At 37.3% G+C, this 15,760-nt stretch overlaps 7 protein-coding genes across 9 annotated transcripts; 1 reads left to right on the forward strand and 6 right to left on the reverse strand.

Annotated features, from left to right (window-relative positions):
• Nucleotides 1-2,126: 2,126 nt before the first annotated feature.
• Nucleotides 2,127-3,042, reverse strand: LOC117787057. Its single transcript, XM_034625501.1, has one exon. It carries the CDS (start codon nucleotides 2,631-2,633, stop codon nucleotides 2,283-2,285), a length of 351 nt encoding a protein of 116 aa, XP_034481392.1. The 5' UTR covers nucleotides 2,634-3,042; the 3' UTR covers nucleotides 2,127-2,282.
• A 127-nt stretch (nucleotides 3,043-3,169) lies between these two features.
• Nucleotides 3,170-4,113, reverse strand: LOC117787058 (protein midgut expression 1). Its single transcript, XM_034625502.1, has 2 exons — nucleotides 3,932-4,113; nucleotides 3,170-3,444 (listed from the first exon to the last, which is right to left on the reverse strand). The coding sequence occupies exons 1-2, from the start codon at nucleotides 3,982-3,984 to the stop codon at nucleotides 3,252-3,254; spliced, it is 246 nt and encodes an 81-aa protein (XP_034481393.1). The 5' UTR covers nucleotides 3,985-4,113; the 3' UTR covers nucleotides 3,170-3,251.
• Nucleotides 4,114-5,818: 1,705 nt separating this feature from the next.
• On the forward strand, nucleotides 5,819-6,989 carry LOC117787662. The gene has a single exon (XM_034626240.1). The coding sequence runs from the start codon at nucleotides 5,858-5,860 to the stop codon at nucleotides 6,926-6,928; it is 1,071 nt and encodes a 356-aa protein (XP_034482131.1). The 5' UTR covers nucleotides 5,819-5,857; the 3' UTR covers nucleotides 6,929-6,989.
• A 300-nt stretch (nucleotides 6,990-7,289) lies between these two features.
• Nucleotides 7,290-10,084, reverse strand: LOC117788363 (BAG family molecular chaperone regulator 2). 3 transcript variants are annotated; one of them, XM_034627115.1, is made up of 5 exons: nucleotides 9,896-10,084; nucleotides 8,842-9,403; nucleotides 8,335-8,355; nucleotides 7,882-8,024; nucleotides 7,290-7,811 (listed from the first exon to the last, which is right to left on the reverse strand). In XM_034627115.1, exons 2-5 carry the CDS (start codon nucleotides 9,081-9,083, stop codon nucleotides 7,435-7,437), a joined length of 783 nt encoding a protein of 260 aa, XP_034483006.1. In that variant the 5' UTR covers nucleotides 9,084-9,403; nucleotides 9,896-10,084; the 3' UTR covers nucleotides 7,290-7,434. The 3 variants fall into 3 exon arrangements, with proteins under 3 accessions (XP_034483006.1, XP_034483005.1, XP_034483007.1); XM_034627114.1 differs by having other exon boundaries at nucleotides 9,812-10,084; XM_034627116.1 differs by lacking the exons at nucleotides 8,842-9,403; nucleotides 9,896-10,084 and adding an exon at nucleotides 9,451-9,762.
• Nucleotides 10,085-10,273: 189 nt separating this feature from the next.
• Nucleotides 10,274-11,104, reverse strand: LOC117787094 (probable chitinase 10). Its single transcript, XM_034625539.1, has one exon. The coding sequence runs from the start codon at nucleotides 11,102-11,104 to the stop codon at nucleotides 10,370-10,372; it is 735 nt and encodes a 244-aa protein (XP_034481430.1). The 3' UTR covers nucleotides 10,274-10,369.
• Nucleotides 11,105-12,343: 1,239 nt separating this feature from the next.
• Nucleotides 12,344-15,760, reverse strand: LOC117787096. Its single transcript, XM_034625540.1, has 6 exons — nucleotides 15,152-15,760; nucleotides 14,881-15,080; nucleotides 14,307-14,494; nucleotides 13,654-13,970; nucleotides 12,670-13,320; nucleotides 12,344-12,600 (listed from the first exon to the last, which is right to left on the reverse strand). Exons 1-6 carry the CDS (start codon nucleotides 15,710-15,712, stop codon nucleotides 12,397-12,399), a joined length of 2,121 nt encoding a protein of 706 aa, XP_034481431.1. The 5' UTR covers nucleotides 15,713-15,760; the 3' UTR covers nucleotides 12,344-12,396.
• On the reverse strand, nucleotides 13,432-14,042 carry LOC117786285. Its single transcript, XM_034624460.1, has one exon. The coding sequence runs from the start codon at nucleotides 14,017-14,019 to the stop codon at nucleotides 13,486-13,488; it is 534 nt and encodes a 177-aa protein (XP_034480351.1). The 5' UTR covers nucleotides 14,020-14,042; the 3' UTR covers nucleotides 13,432-13,485.

The raw sequence follows: 15,760 nt of genomic DNA on the forward strand, positions 1-15,760 counted from the left end.
ATCCATTATGATTCTGTCTGAGACTATCACGCAAATAGATCTAATCAAACACGAATATTACAAAAAATGCTAGATCATGGACTTATTGATAGACCAGCCTGTGACTGCATGCACTATTCAGGGTCATAAATAAGAATAGAATGACTGGCGATTTGGGTTTAAAAATGGAAAACAAGTTAAAGATATCACTTAGTATAGTTGATTAAAGTACTTGAGATATGTATGCGATGCGATTTTATTTCACAATGGGAATTTATGACTAAAAACCTACATATATATCCATGCATCTGTAGCGATCTATCAAAGCCGATTAAAATACTTCCATCATCAAACAAAACAAAACGTGCCTCGAATATATGAACTACAGCACATGCCGTCATTCCCAGGCCCCCACAGACCCCGAACCCAAGTCCAGACAAGTTTCTGTTTGTATTGCTCAAAGCGCTCTCTCTCTCTTTGTAGACGCCCCGGTTTTTCCCTTCACACCGCCCCACTGTTGTACTCTCTCTATATGGTAACGTCTGGCGTTTCGACCGGCCGCGTGTTTGCTCATTGATGATAAAGTCAAAGCGAATTCCCAGCGAAACTCTGAGTTGTTTTTTGTTTACAACAATTGGACGATTTAAAATGTATTTCGTTAAATGATTTCGATATGTTAGAAGTCAACGATCTACTTGAAATTTTATCCATATATAGCCATGAACCCGATGTATCTAATTTTTCAAGAATCAACAAAATCGGAGCTGGCATTAGGTTGCTGTGAACTTTTGCGATTTTAGCAGACTGCAATAATGCAATTCTGTTCATATTTGGACGAGTCATAGATAACACTCTGAACTAACCTTAAACCAAATTTCAGCCAAATCGAATCATCCGTTTGGCCGCTGTGATTTTTACAAAATTTTTTGTTATGACTTTCTTTTGAGCGGCGAGTTCCGGGCATGCTCTGTCGTCACTTAATAGAAACTAGATGCGTGATAAGTGCTACTGTTGTTGTCGTAGTTGTAGTTGTATTTGTATTTTCATTGGGGCACACGAATAGGGCCCTAGGGAATTGCACATGTAATACCTCATCAAAAGGTCAACAGGGTTCGTGCTACAATCAAAATGATTTGCATAAAGTTAAATGTTCCCTGCTAGAATTTTGCAAATCATTACCTTAAGATGTTTTTAATTCATGTTTTATATAACATTTAAATCATAACGGAACTAGTCTATAAATTAATTAATTTTGATGATTACAAACAGTTGTGAAAGTCATCGAGTTGATAAATCAATAACAAAGTCTGGTGCAGTAAACTATCTCAAGAAATCTATTCCCAAAAATAACCCCTAAACAGAAAATGTACCTAACGGTTTGCTAATCTGTTGACTGATCTATAGATAATCTACATTTTAAAGGCTCAACTTGTCGCTTAATCCTGTCATAGACTTATGAAATCAATCCTACTCTCTGTATAATTGTCTTCAAGGTTAAGAGAAGTCACTTGAGAGAATGGCAAGGCCAAATGGCAATACTCGTTGCGAATTCTAATCAAAGCAATAAAAAAAAGCGTAATCAAGGCTAAAGAAATCTTTTCGTAGATAAATGAAAAGGGCAATGCTCTGCTCTGACTTGATTAGAGAAAATAATCAGACTAATAAAATGCGAAATCATAAACATAAATACATTACTACAAGTAAATATCTTTATAGTGTTACCGAAATAATATTAATATGTTTTAATTGATCTGATATTCAATTCTTTCTAAATTTTCTATTTTTTAAATTTATAATTTTAATTTCTAAACCACTAAACTCTCCTATATCGTTTAATTACTTGAATAGTGACATAACTCAGTAAAATACAAGGACATAAAAGTAAAGTAACTTATGACATTATATAATGATCTTTAAATATCAAATAATATAATTCTAGCCTAAGGCATCTCAGAGGCTGTAATTTTGAAAATTGTTGTAGACTTTCAATTAACTAAGCAGAAATTTAAAAATTGGCTTCGCAATCATCAGAGTAATTAGCCAGAATTTTATTTCCCTGCAAGCTTTGAACTTAGTTCTCCCACTTTCTCTCAGTGCAAATGAATAACAGAAAAAGCTTTTTAAAAAGTTTCTTTTAATTGGTTTTGTAAGGTTTCTGTATTAGCTAATTAAATCACCATTGCATACTTAGAAAGACGTGTTTAACTTATTAAAACTAAAGCATAAAACTCGGAAGCACTTTAAACAACTAGACAGTCGATTGATTATTATCGATCACACGATTTCACACATCCCTGACCCGCTTAAATTCGCATGGTGAGGCGTCGCATTGGCTTCTTTTGGTTCCCCTCACAGCGTTCACGGCGCAGTCGCAGCAGCTCCTTCCCCTGCTGCTCCTTGTGCATTTCCTGACTTCTAGGGGATGCATCTAGCTTTTGCGAGGACAACGGCAAACGGCGACAGATAAAGAATTCCTCTTTGTCCTTGGTAAACAGATTGTGCTGTCGTATGCGTACCAAACGTTTTGGAGTATCCATCAATGGCATCTCATTCTCCATAGTATCTACCTGTTCTGCGGAATCTGTATCTAGCAGCAGATCCTTGAACATATCTTCCATGGCGGTGTAATACAATGTTGCATTGGAAGAGGACATTGTTAAAAAGAACCTGATGCTTGGCTGGCAAAAACTGAACTGTGATTGACGCGAGACGAGAGTCCAAGTCACAGTTTATACAGTCCACCAGCGATGTTCAACCCTCGATGTTGCGACTACCTGACCAACTCAACTACTCACATACATATGTATAACAAAGGGATATCGGGAATTCTGTTTACCTAACAGCTGCTCACAGATGAGGGTCTTTACCAGCGGGTTGCCATGATCCCTCTCTCTCTCACTCTCTCGCTCTCTTACTCGGATTCTCTTTTCTTCAATTCTGTCGCGTTGGCTAATTGCGTTTCCTGGAAAACGTACAAAAATTGGCATTTTCGATGAATCATATAACGTTAATAGCGTCGCTTATCAACCATAGGAAACCAAAGCCCAACCCAACCAAATGAACCATCTAAATAGGCCATACGAACTATTCAGCTCAGTCCTATCGACTGATAAGGAAAAACCCCAACATCAAGAGGGACTTAGCTCAACTATTTATAAAAGATTAGATTATTGCCAAACAACAGAGATGATTAGGTTTCAGCATTTTCGTATTTCTTTTTTTTCGGTAGCTATCATAACTTATATTAAAAAATTCTTTGGGTGTTTTCAAAATCAATATTCCTTGTTAAAGTAATCGCGTATGCTTCGCTTAACAATCGGCGCCATTGCTTTCAATTGTTTCTGTGCATTGCCGTTATCCTTGTTGTGGTAAACAGTAAAGTAAACAATCAATCCAATAATCACCAGCAGGATTATAACCGAGCAGAAGATGCTCATTAGCATTTTGCAGGCGCATGAACAGCAGCTAAAATAAATTTTAAAACGGAGATAGATAGATTAGAAACTTGAAATAAATATATTAAAAGGTGAAATGGATTTGAATGAAATTAAACAGCTCAAGGAATCAATGCTCGTTGTAAAATTAATAGAAATATATTCTAAAAGAGACATAATTTTAGTAAAATTTTACCAACATTCATATTTCGGTGTAACTGTTAATAAACTGAATCTTTGGGATTAGGCAGCTATAGAGTTATCATAGGAAAACAGTTGAAAACGTTATAAACTTCTTTAAATTCTTTTGCTGTGTAAGAATATATAAAAATTTAAATTATTTGAAAGATCACGTATTTCAGAGTCTAATCCATATTTATTTTTACCCAATTCATTCAAATATGAATGAAAAGTGTTTCATATACTATATTATGAGTGAATAATGAGCGTGTTTCGATATTTTCACACCTATCCCGTTGTGAGGTTGAGTCACAGTATGATAATCAGTCAAAACTTACCAGCAAACAACTTTGCCAGGGCACTTGAGGCATTCACATAGAGCGTTACACATTTTGAATAGTGTTTACAGTTAGTAATATTCCTTAATAAATGCGATAATAAGTATATATTATTTATTTATATATTTTAGCCTCTCTGTCTCTCTAACGATCTATCGATGGCCAAAACAAAATAACAACTGAACCGTTCGACGCTCACAAATCAAGTAGAAATATTGAGGCGTTAAAAGCTTTAATCATATCGGAGCGCGGTAAAAAAAAAAACAAGACAATCGGCTGATAACAAGAGCTCGGTAATTAACACCACAACTGGGCGAAATAAAAGCTTACTGACGACCCCAAAGTTCTTGTAATTGGCTGAAGTCAATTTCGAAATCTGTAACATTTGTCTCAGGATCATAAATTTATAGAGATCTCATATAATACTTAAACTAAAATACTTAAACATCAAAAGAAAAATAAATGAATGTGTACATAAACTATTAAAAGATTCGGATAGTTAAGAGATTGTCAAAGTATGAACTCAAAATAATTAAAAAAAAAAATAATGGTAAAAAACATTTGATGTCAAGAACCCAAGCAATAGCAAGATTTAGCAAATCTTGGCTAAAAGCAACAATAAACGTATTTATGATCATAACATAACTGCCAGTAATTTGTTTAAGATATCATATATGTACATGTATGTACAAACTCAACATCGTTGATATAATGTGTAGCATTACTAATAAAATGGGCGAATGACAGTGACAAATTGGTTTTAGCCATCTGAGATAACAATATATTTTGTATTTATTTATTTATATAGATTAACAAATAAAGGTAAACTATTTATGAATGTCTCTATTCTTTGTTTTTTGGGGATTTACAATTAACGCAGGAAGTTATTATCAACAATTGTACAAATACCGAATATAAAAAAAGTCTGTGTACCGTTGAAAGTGATGGAAGAAATCCATAATGGTTATTACAGATTAGATAATGACTAATAGAAATACGAAAAATTTAGCTTTGTCTTAAGCAAGTACAATTTTGTTAGGTCAAGAAACATTTGTAGAGAATACTATTTTAGGTTATTATTTCAGTTTAGTTTTCTTAAAAATCTTATAAAATTCTAACTCTAATCTTATCAATTAATAAAAAAATAAAACAAATTATCTTTCATCATAAAATAATTTAAGATAATTTGTGACTTTATTATTAAAGCGTGCCAAAAGATAAGTTTCTTATTTCAAATCAATTTAGACCAATATTTTGGATTGTTCCACGACAACTAGAGATATACGGGCAGATGGATAGATATTCCATCTTTAATTATTGTTTATAAAAAGTTGTATTCCTAAAAAAGTTAGCTCACAAGAATTGCTTTAAAATGATAGCATATTGCTCGGATGTGCGTATATCAGTTTTATACAGTTTGGTATTTGTGATTTGACTGATATCTTGTCAATAATGATAACAAATATAGATATGACTCATACCAGCGCATCTTGACTGAATGAATTTTCGAGCCCTCAAACACGCGTAAAAACAATAAAGCTTTTTATAGAGTATCGATGATATGATACCCTAGAAAAGTGTTTAAAAATAGTAAACGATGATATTAAAATTAAATGAATAATTTAATTGTAAAAGATATTGGCAAAAAGATCTAACACTTGGATTAATATAATTATAATGATGAATTTCGTCACATAATGAATGCAAATGTTATTGCTTCTTTTGGACAATCAACGAAATGCAGGTTGTCGGGTTAGTTCGTTCGCCGACTGACACACGATAGCTCAATTGCTGAGCTAGACAGATTTGACGAATTACTCGTACTGCCTTGACTTGGCCATTTCTATTTACAACGTAAGCATTTGCTGCTTTTTGGGTGCCGGCTTAATTCAGTTCCAGCTGCAGTTCCAGTCCGCTCGCTAAACAATGGACACCCAAGCGCGACTTCGTCTCCACGTCGTTCTCTTAGTGATCTTTAAAGTGTCGTTAAATGGGGCGTGGTTAATGTCACAGGCTGGCCTCAATGACTCCAGTTACAATGTCCGTCACTTGTCCACACATTTTTCGCGAGTATTTCTCAGTATTAGTGTAAAGCACAATGATTTCCCCACGCTGATCGAGGCACAGTGGCCCGTTTCCTATTTGCCCATGCGCACAGTGGTATTTCCGAATAGTGAAGTGCACGCAAACCGAGCTGAAACGGAATTGGGATTGGATTGCACGCGATTGCAGCAGGCACACTGGTCACAAGTGGATAGCTTGAGTCGCCTCTGGGTCATGGATCTGGGCTGGCCGGATGACGGATGTCCGCCCAAGCTGTTGGTCTTCGATTTGATGCGCAACAATGCGGAGCTGCTCCGCATCGATTGTGGCCAACACATTGACACGAATGCCACACAGAGTCTCGTGGTGCAGCTGGGTCCCAAGACGAGCAGCTGCGAATTGGAACGACACATATTCTTCATACAGGACAGCAGGCCACACATTTTGGCCTATGATATACTGGAGCAAACCTGGCATCAAAGAGATCTGATAAGCAACAAGTACGAGAATATGCGACAGACATTTCCCATCAGACCAATTGACTTTACCTTTGGCCTGCAGGGAGAACTGATTGTATCTGATCAGGATGGCGTTCTCTACACTTCAACGAATAGGCTGCAGTTAATCAACTCCTCACACGCCTCCAACTCCGTCTCCTCCGCCTCCAGCTCATTGAGCAATTCACTGTACATACAACTTACGCGTCTGGGCAGCTTGTTGGGTCCCAGTCGCAGCATGTTAATCGACTACTTTGGCGCACTCTTCTATGTGGTGCCCAAATTTGGCGCCGTTGTGCGTTGTGCTCAGCTGGCGAATTTAACTGCCGAAGGCAATGAGATTATTTACCTAACTTCCAAGAACATACAGCAAATATTCTTTGGCGCCGAGGGCTCTGTTTGGGTGCTCAGCGATCGAGTGCTGACACCACAAGATATTTGCTATCCAGGCGTATAATAATAATATAAATCAAATACATGTAGTTCAATTGATAAACACCAATAAAATTAAAATTAACGGAATGCGCTTAACTGTTCTGTGTGCGTGATTGTGACTGTTATCGATTGATGACGCGCAGCTTTATAAACATCGATAAAATCAATTAACTTATTACCAAGTTTATACGGCAGCTAAACGTGAGTTTGACCTGGAAATATTTTTAAATGGATTTTACAGCCGCCAATTAATGTGATGTTCTTACAATAAATTGTAATAAATTTCAGGGCAATAATAAACCTCTATATTAAATTAAGACGCGTTAAAGCGCTTTAAAAGTATTTTTTTTATAAACTCGATTTTATTTAAACCAACTGTCGTGTTTATTATTTAGATTTGCTTTAATTGCGTAATAATTGTTATTAAATATTTTAATTTCATTTTGGTTTATCGTTTTCTCATCGCTCATAACATAATATTCATTATAAATGTGTCTAATGTAGCTTGATAATTGTAACTAGCTTGAATTAATTGGTAACAGTTTGCTTATTTAGATAGCCCATCAATGCTTGTAAACGCTTCTTAATATTCTTCTGATCGTCCAAGGTGCAGCCAAGTAAAGCACTCTCGAATTTCTTATCGATCGGCCCAGCATCTGCCTCCAGAACCGTGCCTAAATGGTTACTCGGGTCCATGGTGTTGGTGCAGCAGGCATTTAAATACAGCTGGCACCGTTGCCGGGACATAACGGGATCACCCATTTTGATCATGGTATCGATCAAGGCATTAATCTGGCTTAGTGAATCCTCCTGGGATTTGTCTCTCACAGTACGCACATTCAACTCAACAGTGCCCAGACGTGAGCTAACGCGCTGAATATATAACATGATCTCCTCTCGCTCGGCTAAATACCAAAAAAAAAAAAATAACATTAAAAACTTGTAAGCAATTAATAAATTAATTTTTGCTTTTACCCTCGCTCATGGTTTGCAGCATTTCGTTGCTCTTGATGAGATCCATGGACATTAAGAGGTAGTCTTTCTTCTCCTGTAAATTCAACGCATCCTTGCGGAACTTCTCCACACGCGCATCCAATTGATCGAGTATTGTAACAAATCTATAAATTGGCATAGCATTAATTTCTGTTCAAAATAAGAATTATAGACAGGGATCGTTTATATTCAGATTTTTTAAATACAAGTAATTTTTATTAGTAAATAAAAAAAACTCTTCTAAGTCTAAATTAAAACTTAAATGTAAGTAAAACTGAGACAAAATGCCCATTTTTAATGATTTTTATATATATTATTTAATAATTTAGATCGAAAACAAATTTTTAGCTTGAAAATTTCAATTTATACTTTTACAGGATACCCTGTAAGTAAATCCTATTTACGATCCCTGCATATAAATAAATTGTCATTTACCGCTCGTTCACATTGTAAGGTCTACCCAAGTTTGGTTATTACAAGTTGTTGTTGTTGGTTGTGGTGATATGAAAATAGACAAGCAAAGTTGTTGTTAGGTTGTTAGGCTGTCATCTTGCAGAGAAACTTAAAAATACTTAAGAGGCACTCACACAATGGTTTTGTTATTTTGTTTTTTATTTATGGATATTGTGTGGGCGCCACTCAATAACAGATTTGGGCTACCACCATTATAATTATTATGCATGTATTGCTATTTACTACCATAAAGAGTCATATGCATGAATATATAATAAATAAAATAAAGAAGTAGATAATGATATGCTAATAAGCCGAATGAACATAAGGTAGCAGTGTGAAAATATATAGTGATAACTACAAAAGGCGACAAATTATAAGAAACTTAAATATTTTAAATCGATCTGATATCTTTTTTTTTTTTTAGAATTTTTGTTGTTGTTGATGTTGTGGTGTTGGCTAGTAGTTTATGTAGTTAGGAATAACAACCTGTCCAGTGCTTTACTGTCGTCGACAACTCCATAGGCGTGGTTGCTGCTGCCGCTGGCACCGGAAGCAGAAGCGGCCGAGGATGTTGATGCCGCTGCAGCATCCGCACGCAGGCCTTGCAAATAATCAAAATTCATTGATGATTCCGAGTGATAAACGTGCGATGAACCGATGTTGTGATGATTTGCGCTGTCGTTGTCGTGCTCCTGGATGCCATGCGCCAAAGGAGCATCAATATCCATATCCTGCAGCTGATCCAGTGTGGAACTGAATTCTTCGGCTGCCGCCAAGCGTTTGGCAAACAAATGAAAAAAAGCAACTATGAAGTGTCAGCGATCTCACTCTCTTGTTCTCTCACACTCGCGCTCTCTCTTTTTTCGTTACAGTTTCAAAGTTCGCGCCTTATGAGCGAACTTGATCTTGAAAGTTTTTATAGCCTGTTTGCTTTATTGGAATGTCATAAGCTTTTTGCGTGGGTTTTAAATGTTTGTTGCTGTTTGTATTGTTGGCCTCTGCTATTAATATTGCTTATACGATAGCTACACACAAACAAACTCACCAGCTGCAAGGAAAAAGAGAGAAGAGAACGTTTATTTATTTATTAATTACCTATCGATTTGCAAGTTGTTTATATGTGCGCCATTCCAAGCAGCTGGGCACGCATAATTCTCATCATCATCATCATCATCATTGTAATCATCAGTTTCGCTCTCGCAATTATTATTAGGTTTTGGATGCGACAGCTGCTCTTCAAAGCGTGGCCGTTTACGAAAAATGCCGAGCAAATTTTCAAACATATTTTCTTACACACTCTCGTACACACAAGTAAACAACAGAATTGACACTAATTTTGTATGTAGTAAATGAATCAGCATACAATATATTTTACTGTGGAACTTTCCAGCAATTTGTGCTTGTACTCTGAAATAGTTGAATTTTGGTCATGAATGCGAAACAACACAAAGTTTACCTTTAGCTGATTTCAACTGAATTACACCTTATTTGCGTAGATTCGGAGTTGTGTCGATTTTTATTAGAATAATAATGTCATTACTTTTTCTATACTTTGTAGTTTGTGGTACAAAACTTGTATGCTCTGTTTATTATTAGAACACATTGGAGCTATACATTTCGTTCTAGCTAATGTACGTTTACCTATTATTTACTTGCGCTGCAAAATTACTGTGTCGTATTGTTTTTTTTATTAACAAAATTCGTGTAAACAGTGGCAGTGTTGCCAACTTTTTAGAGGAAACTATCGTGCTGCCAGCTTGTTTTTAAAGTCATATCGCCAGAAAAAACCGTTTGGTTCACGGGTGATAAATTGTTTCATATTGTGATAAGTTTCCAAAATTCTATAATTATTTACCATATATACAATTGACTCTTTTGGTATTCTATCGCATGACATCACTAAACACATTCATCGATATACTGATTAACATTTGATATTTAATATCGATTACATAACACCGATACGGTCACTCTATTTGGAACTAACAACAAATCGAAATCGATAGACTTATTACTATTGGCGCGGGAAATTTAAATCACGCACACACACAGCAGTGCGTGACCACTGACAGCTTTTGGTAACGACATCGAAATAGTAATAAAACGGGCACTGTTGCAAAGTGGCATAACCCTTAACGCAGTAAATGAAGAATTCACATCGTCGCATATGTGGATACAGATGTTGTCCATAGGGCGGGCAGTGTATAAGTTCGTTTGAGACATTTGAGTTATCAGCTGGCGGTGAACTCAGCGGTGAATCCAGTGTGCATTGTGCCCGCTCCGGCAAATCGCATTTGGCTGTCACTGCATTCCAGTGCAACTCCGCGCTACACGTCTGCAGAATGGCTTGTCCATAATAGCAAATGTAGTAATTATTACAGCTGGTTGAGCTGCCAATATAAACAATGCGATCGCTTTCCGGCTGTGGTCTTAAAGTGGCACAATAAGTAGCCGCATCCGTGACCATGCTGTTAAAGTTATTGTCACTGCCAGCCGGAGGATTATTGACGAGGCTACTGGTGCTATTTGTGCATCTCACACTCTCTGGGGCGTCACAGATTTTATTCTCAGCGTTGAACAGCATCGTTGACGGACAGGAGGCCAAAACAGCATCACCGTTTTCCACGCACAGATAAAACAATCGACAGTCTTCAGCATGCTCAACAAAAGAGCCAACCAAGTGATTGGCACATAACTTTCCAGCACTTTGTCGTATTGTCACCGAATTGGTCGGTTTTCGCATCCCCATCATTTGTGATGTAGACAGCGTCGACAGACTGAGCAGCAGAATCACTGAAATTAAAGTTTTCTTATTACATTCTCCAATATTTTAATATACGACAGGATGAACCTATGGAACACAAGTTGTAAGCCATTTCAATGTGTGTCAGGCTTCCGTAAAGCGCAATTTTATTCTAATTTCGTAATGCTTCAAGAACTTGACATATATGCTACAGCAAACCGGAGCACATCACCAACAACAGCAATATCAGAAAATTAACATTTTTCAATTGCGTGTCAACGTATTGATAAGACCTTCAACCAAAACATTCCCTGCCAACATTTTTCTGCATTACTTTTTTCACACAATCGATTGACATATAGATTCAAAATTAACACGGGAATGAAAAGAAGCGCGTATTGGCGTTATTAATTTTACAATGTCGATCAAAAACAAAGACTTTGAATTGAGATTAGCTACAATAGATTGTACACGCGACAATAAAAACTCAATTAATTATGTTATGTTCTGTGATAAAGAAAAAGGAAGGCAACTTCACTCTGTCCTTGATTAGACAACTAGACCATATCGTTCAATGGGTCTCCATCTTTCTTTCTTGCCGGAGATAGTTTCAATTTCTCAATTTCTTGAAAATGTGTCATAATTCAACACTTGTTCTGATAAACTAATGATATAGCCTTGAACAGACCCCGTAAAGATAGCCTTATGGCATGAGAAGATACAAGCTGTTGACAGGTGGTGAAATATCCGGTGTATTTCCAAGAGAAGCGATCCGTATTTTTTATATGTTATGTGCCAATCTATTAAAGTTACCTTCTAGTTTATTGTGTATTTCCAAGACTTGGAGCTATGATCTAAGTTTAAGTTTTATGCTCTAATCTATTGTGTATTTCCAAAAAAGGGCGTCAGTGATCTATATTTGATAAGGTATAATCAAACAAAATTGTCTCAACCAAATTAATGATGAAAACTTATCTATATATTGTTTTTTAATTTTTTTTTTATTAAATCTACCTCTCTAAAAAATCACTATTATCAAAATATTTGGCCTCACTTTAAGTTCAATTATTTAAAAGTTAATTTTAAAAATTATATGCACAATTCATTGAAATTATTTGTTTATTAAATTTTTGGCTCTAAAAATTCCAAAAAATTAACACCTTAAAGTCTATAAATGTCCGGTTTTGTCACCAACTTTCATTTAAAACGGAATCTCCCATCTTTCTCTTTAGGAAAAAACAACAATTAGTTGAATAAAAAATCAAATTTATTTAAATAAATTTTACAGTATTACTAAATCAAAGTCGTGTTCGACCATAGCATTTGGCCTGCCTGATCGCGACACAAGAACGCTTATCGTAATCCCAGCCGTAGAAGAATGGACATTGCTGGAGCATCAGATAACCATTGCGGCAATAATAGAAGTAGTTGCAGTTATCTGGATGCGGATAAATATCAACTGTATGCTTCTTGCACTGCTCCCTTACGGCGATGCTTGATCTCTGTAAGGTAATAGAATTAGAGAGATAATTACATATATATCAATAAACATTAATATGCTCTTTACTTACCAAGCATTTGACTATTTCTGCTTTATCGCATTTTCCAGTTCTAACATTAAAATGAAGAGTAGGCGCACAGTGCATGGAAATAGGTTGTCCGCCGTAGCAGATAAAGTAATCCGTGCAGGATTGATCGTGGGCCAGTAGGACAATTTGATTGGGATTATCATTTCGTGGGCAGATGCTGGCCACAGTGGTTACTACTTGACTGTTTGAAGAGATTGGCGAGCTTATAACAGTGCTGTTGTTCACCGGCGATGGACTAGGAACTTGGACAGCTGTGGAGGTGGGCGTGGTTGCAGTTGTAGAAATATTCACAGGAGGCGCTGTAACATTTCCTTGAGCTTCGGTGACGGCACCATTATCCGTGTTAATTGGCTGTCCGGTGCGACAATCGATGTCCTCCATTAGCTCACACATTTGCTCCACTGCGTTAAATCTGTCCCCCTCTGGACATTCGCCTTCATGGGAATCCTCTCCGTTGCAAAGAATAAAATGAGTACAACTTCTATTGGAGAGTATAAACTGTTGATCGTTGTCAGCATTGCATTGCTCGAAAACATCGGCCAATGAATGAGTCCAGAGGCAAATAAGCAATACTAAAAGTAGACAGTTTCTTGTGTAATTATGCATGTTCTCGCAGTTGTTGAATGTGGGCGACTAAAGCCCACAACTCAGATACAGAAACCTTTTAAATGTCTCGCTTCTGTTGGGTTATCAAACATTAATTTGCCTTTGAAACATGCCATGTTAAACTGTTGCTGCTGTTGATTGTCGAATGAGTTACTTTATTAACACAGAACAAGAGTATTCTAGATTTGGGTTTTACAATCGATAAGGTTTCGTGCCCATGCATTTTCCTTGTGACTCATCAAAGTAAAAATTCTGCGGGCATTGCTGCAGCAAAAGATATTTAGAAATGCACTGATAATAATAGTTCTTGTTTGCGGGATAAGGGAAAACAATATTTTGGCTACTCTTCTTGCAGATCACATGAGGATTACTGCTGATTGTCGTCGCAGAGTCCGTGGTGGGCGTCGAGGGATGTTGATGCTCAGTTGTTGGTTGCTCTGTATTAACATTGGTAATTGCCTCCGTGTTGACACTGGACTGAGTTGTTGCGATCACTGTGGTATTGTTGCAGATAACGGGCTCGGTGCATTCCCCATTGCAGTAATAGGAATTATCGCCATCGCAATGGACAAATTCACTGCATTCTTGATTCGGATTGCTTATAAGGGTGATGATGACTCCTTCGCATTCCCACAGGAATGCCGCCTCTACCAGCTTCCCAGGTAGCAGGCAGCCAACTACAAATAATAGGAGTTTCAACATATAAGCTCGAACCAAACTGTTCATACAGACTGCTAATGACGGCAGCTATATAGGCGTCTTGAGAACATGTTTGTGTTGATAAGACGATTAGTTCATATTTATTTATTAATTACAAAAGAATTTGACATAACATGACTCTTAATTAAAATTGTTCGTCTTTCAACAGCACATATTTAACAAACACCTTCAATTGCAACCCCTAAAGTCAACCGTACGCTTCGTGCATGCTCTAGTCGCGTCGCTGAAGGCAAACCCCATTGGGCACTGCTCCACAATCAAAAAACCCTCCAAACAGTAGTAGTAATAATTACAATTTCCGGGATACTTATACTTTTCGGTCACACCCCGTCGACAGATCGCACGTACATCCTCCGATGGCACTTTTGTCGTTGTAGTAATGTTTTCAGCGAGAAACTCAATTTCAGTGCAATTATAACTGGGATCACATCGTTCCTCCCCAAAACAGTACTCCGAATCTGTTCCATTACAATATATTAAGCTATAGGTACAATTTACACGTGTATTGTTTGTGTAATTCCCATTAGCAACGTTCGCGCATTCTGTGATATTCAGAGCGCAGACGTAGAATGCGCAGCCGAAGAAGAAGACGGCAAGAACGACGGGCAGGATGTCAGTTCGTAAAGATTGTCTCATTTTGTGTGACAGTTTCCAAGTGTGCTTAGCTTTTTATATTTTCCAATATCGGATTGTCTTCTAAATACTTGCATTTAATTAAACGAGTCATGTTTTTTCTTCAACTTTATTACTTATCACGATGTTAGGGCACTTATCAATAAAAGGTACACAACACAACCTAGGTTATTTTTGGTAGAGCTGTATCGTTTCTCTCTAACTCGAGGTAAACCCGCTCACGTTTCCGGCTACGCTCGTCTGGAAGTGCCAAAGCATTTGGCCGCATTCAGGTGTACACAGCTCCGCCTTTCAATGTCCCAGCCGTAGAAGAAGGGACACTGTTGCAGTGTCAAATAACCTTTGATGCAGTAGTAAAAGTAGCTGCATTTGTCCGGATGTGGAAAAAAGTCGGTCATATGTGGCAAACACTTGTGGGCCGTCGGTCGCTCCAGCTGAATATCAATGAAATAAATACGTCATCAATCATAAAATACTGAAACTTGTAGACTCCCAGTCGACTTACCACACACTGAGCATTTTCGGGATAATCACACTGTCCAGTCTGGGCATTGAAATGTAGCTGATTAGTGCAATGCATTTCCATAGCATGGCCATGATAACACAGATAATATCCATCACAAGATGCATTGTTGGCCATCAAAATGATCTGACTAGGATCATCGCTGTGCGGACACGTGGGCTTTACAACGGGTGCTATGTTTAAGATATCCACTTCGGTAGGTTTTTCCATAGTTGGTGGCGTTGGCTCTGGTTCAATCGGCTCCTCTTCCTCGTCTGTTTCATTTGTTTCCTCCTGCACTGGCGGTTCATCGACCTCATCCAAAAAGCACTTTACATTCGTCGCCGCATCGCATGCCCCAGATTCCGAGTCAAAGTATTCGCCATCATCGCACTGACCCAGTAAAGAATCACCACCATCACAATAAACATATGATTGACAACTATCCCAGCTGGCCACGAAACTTCCTTCCTCTGAATTTGCACATTCCTCAAAAACATCTCCATGGACATGTTTCAATGAGAACACGAGCGCGAGGCACAAAAATAGCGCAAATTTATACATATTATATACTTCGCGTAGAATCTCGAACTGATGACTCTCAGTTCAAAT

This window comes from Drosophila innubila (genome assembly GCF_004354385.1).
Source record: "Drosophila innubila isolate TH190305 chromosome 3L unlocalized genomic scaffold, UK_Dinn_1.0 0_D_3L, whole genome shotgun sequence".
In the NCBI taxonomy this organism is placed as follows: Eukaryota; Metazoa; Arthropoda; class Insecta; order Diptera; family Drosophilidae; genus Drosophila; species Drosophila innubila.

Coding starts and splice junctions, on each gene's coding strand:
- LOC117786285 (XM_034624460.1), bottom strand. CDS start 14,019: ATGAACAGTTTGGTTCGAGCTTATATGTTGAAACTCCTATTATTTGTA.
- LOC117787094 (XM_034625539.1), bottom strand. CDS start 11,104: ATGGGGATGCGAAAACCGACCAATTCGGTGACAATACGACAAAGTGCT.
- LOC117787057 (XM_034625501.1), bottom strand. CDS start 2,633: ATGTCCTCTTCCAATGCAACATTGTATTACACCGCCATGGAAGATATG.
- LOC117787662 (XM_034626240.1), top strand. CDS start 5,858: ATGGACACCCAAGCGCGACTTCGTCTCCACGTCGTTCTCTTAGTGATC.
- LOC117787058 (XM_034625502.1), bottom strand. CDS start 3,984: ATGTGTAACGCTCTATGTGAATGCCTCAAGTGCCCTGGCAAAGTTGTT. Junction 3,445..3,931: donor CCTGGCAAAGTTGTTTGCTG/GTAAGTTTTGAC, acceptor AATTTATTTTAG/CTGCTGTTCATGCGCCTGCA.
- LOC117787096 (XM_034625540.1), bottom strand. CDS start 15,712: ATGTATAAATTTGCGCTATTTTTGTGCCTCGCGCTCGTGTTCTCATTG. Junction 14,495..14,880: donor TTTGGCACTTCCAGACGAGC/GTAGCCGGAAAC, acceptor TTGTACCTATAG/CTTAATATATTGTAATGGAA. Junction 12,601..12,669: donor CAGAAATAGTCAAATGCTTG/GTAAGTAAAGAG, acceptor ATTACCTTACAG/AGATCAAGCATCGCCGTAAG.
- LOC117788363 (XM_034627115.1), bottom strand. CDS start 9,083: ATGGATATTGATGCTCCTTTGGCGCATGGCATCCAGGAGCACGACAAC. Junction 8,356..8,841: donor GACAGTAAAGCACTGGACAG/GTTGTTATTCCT, acceptor AAACTTGGGTAG/ACCTTACAATGTGAACGAGC. Junction 7,812..7,881: donor GCTGCAAACCATGAGCGAGG/GTAAAAGCAAAA, acceptor TTTGGTATTTAG/CCGAGCGAGAGGAGATCATG.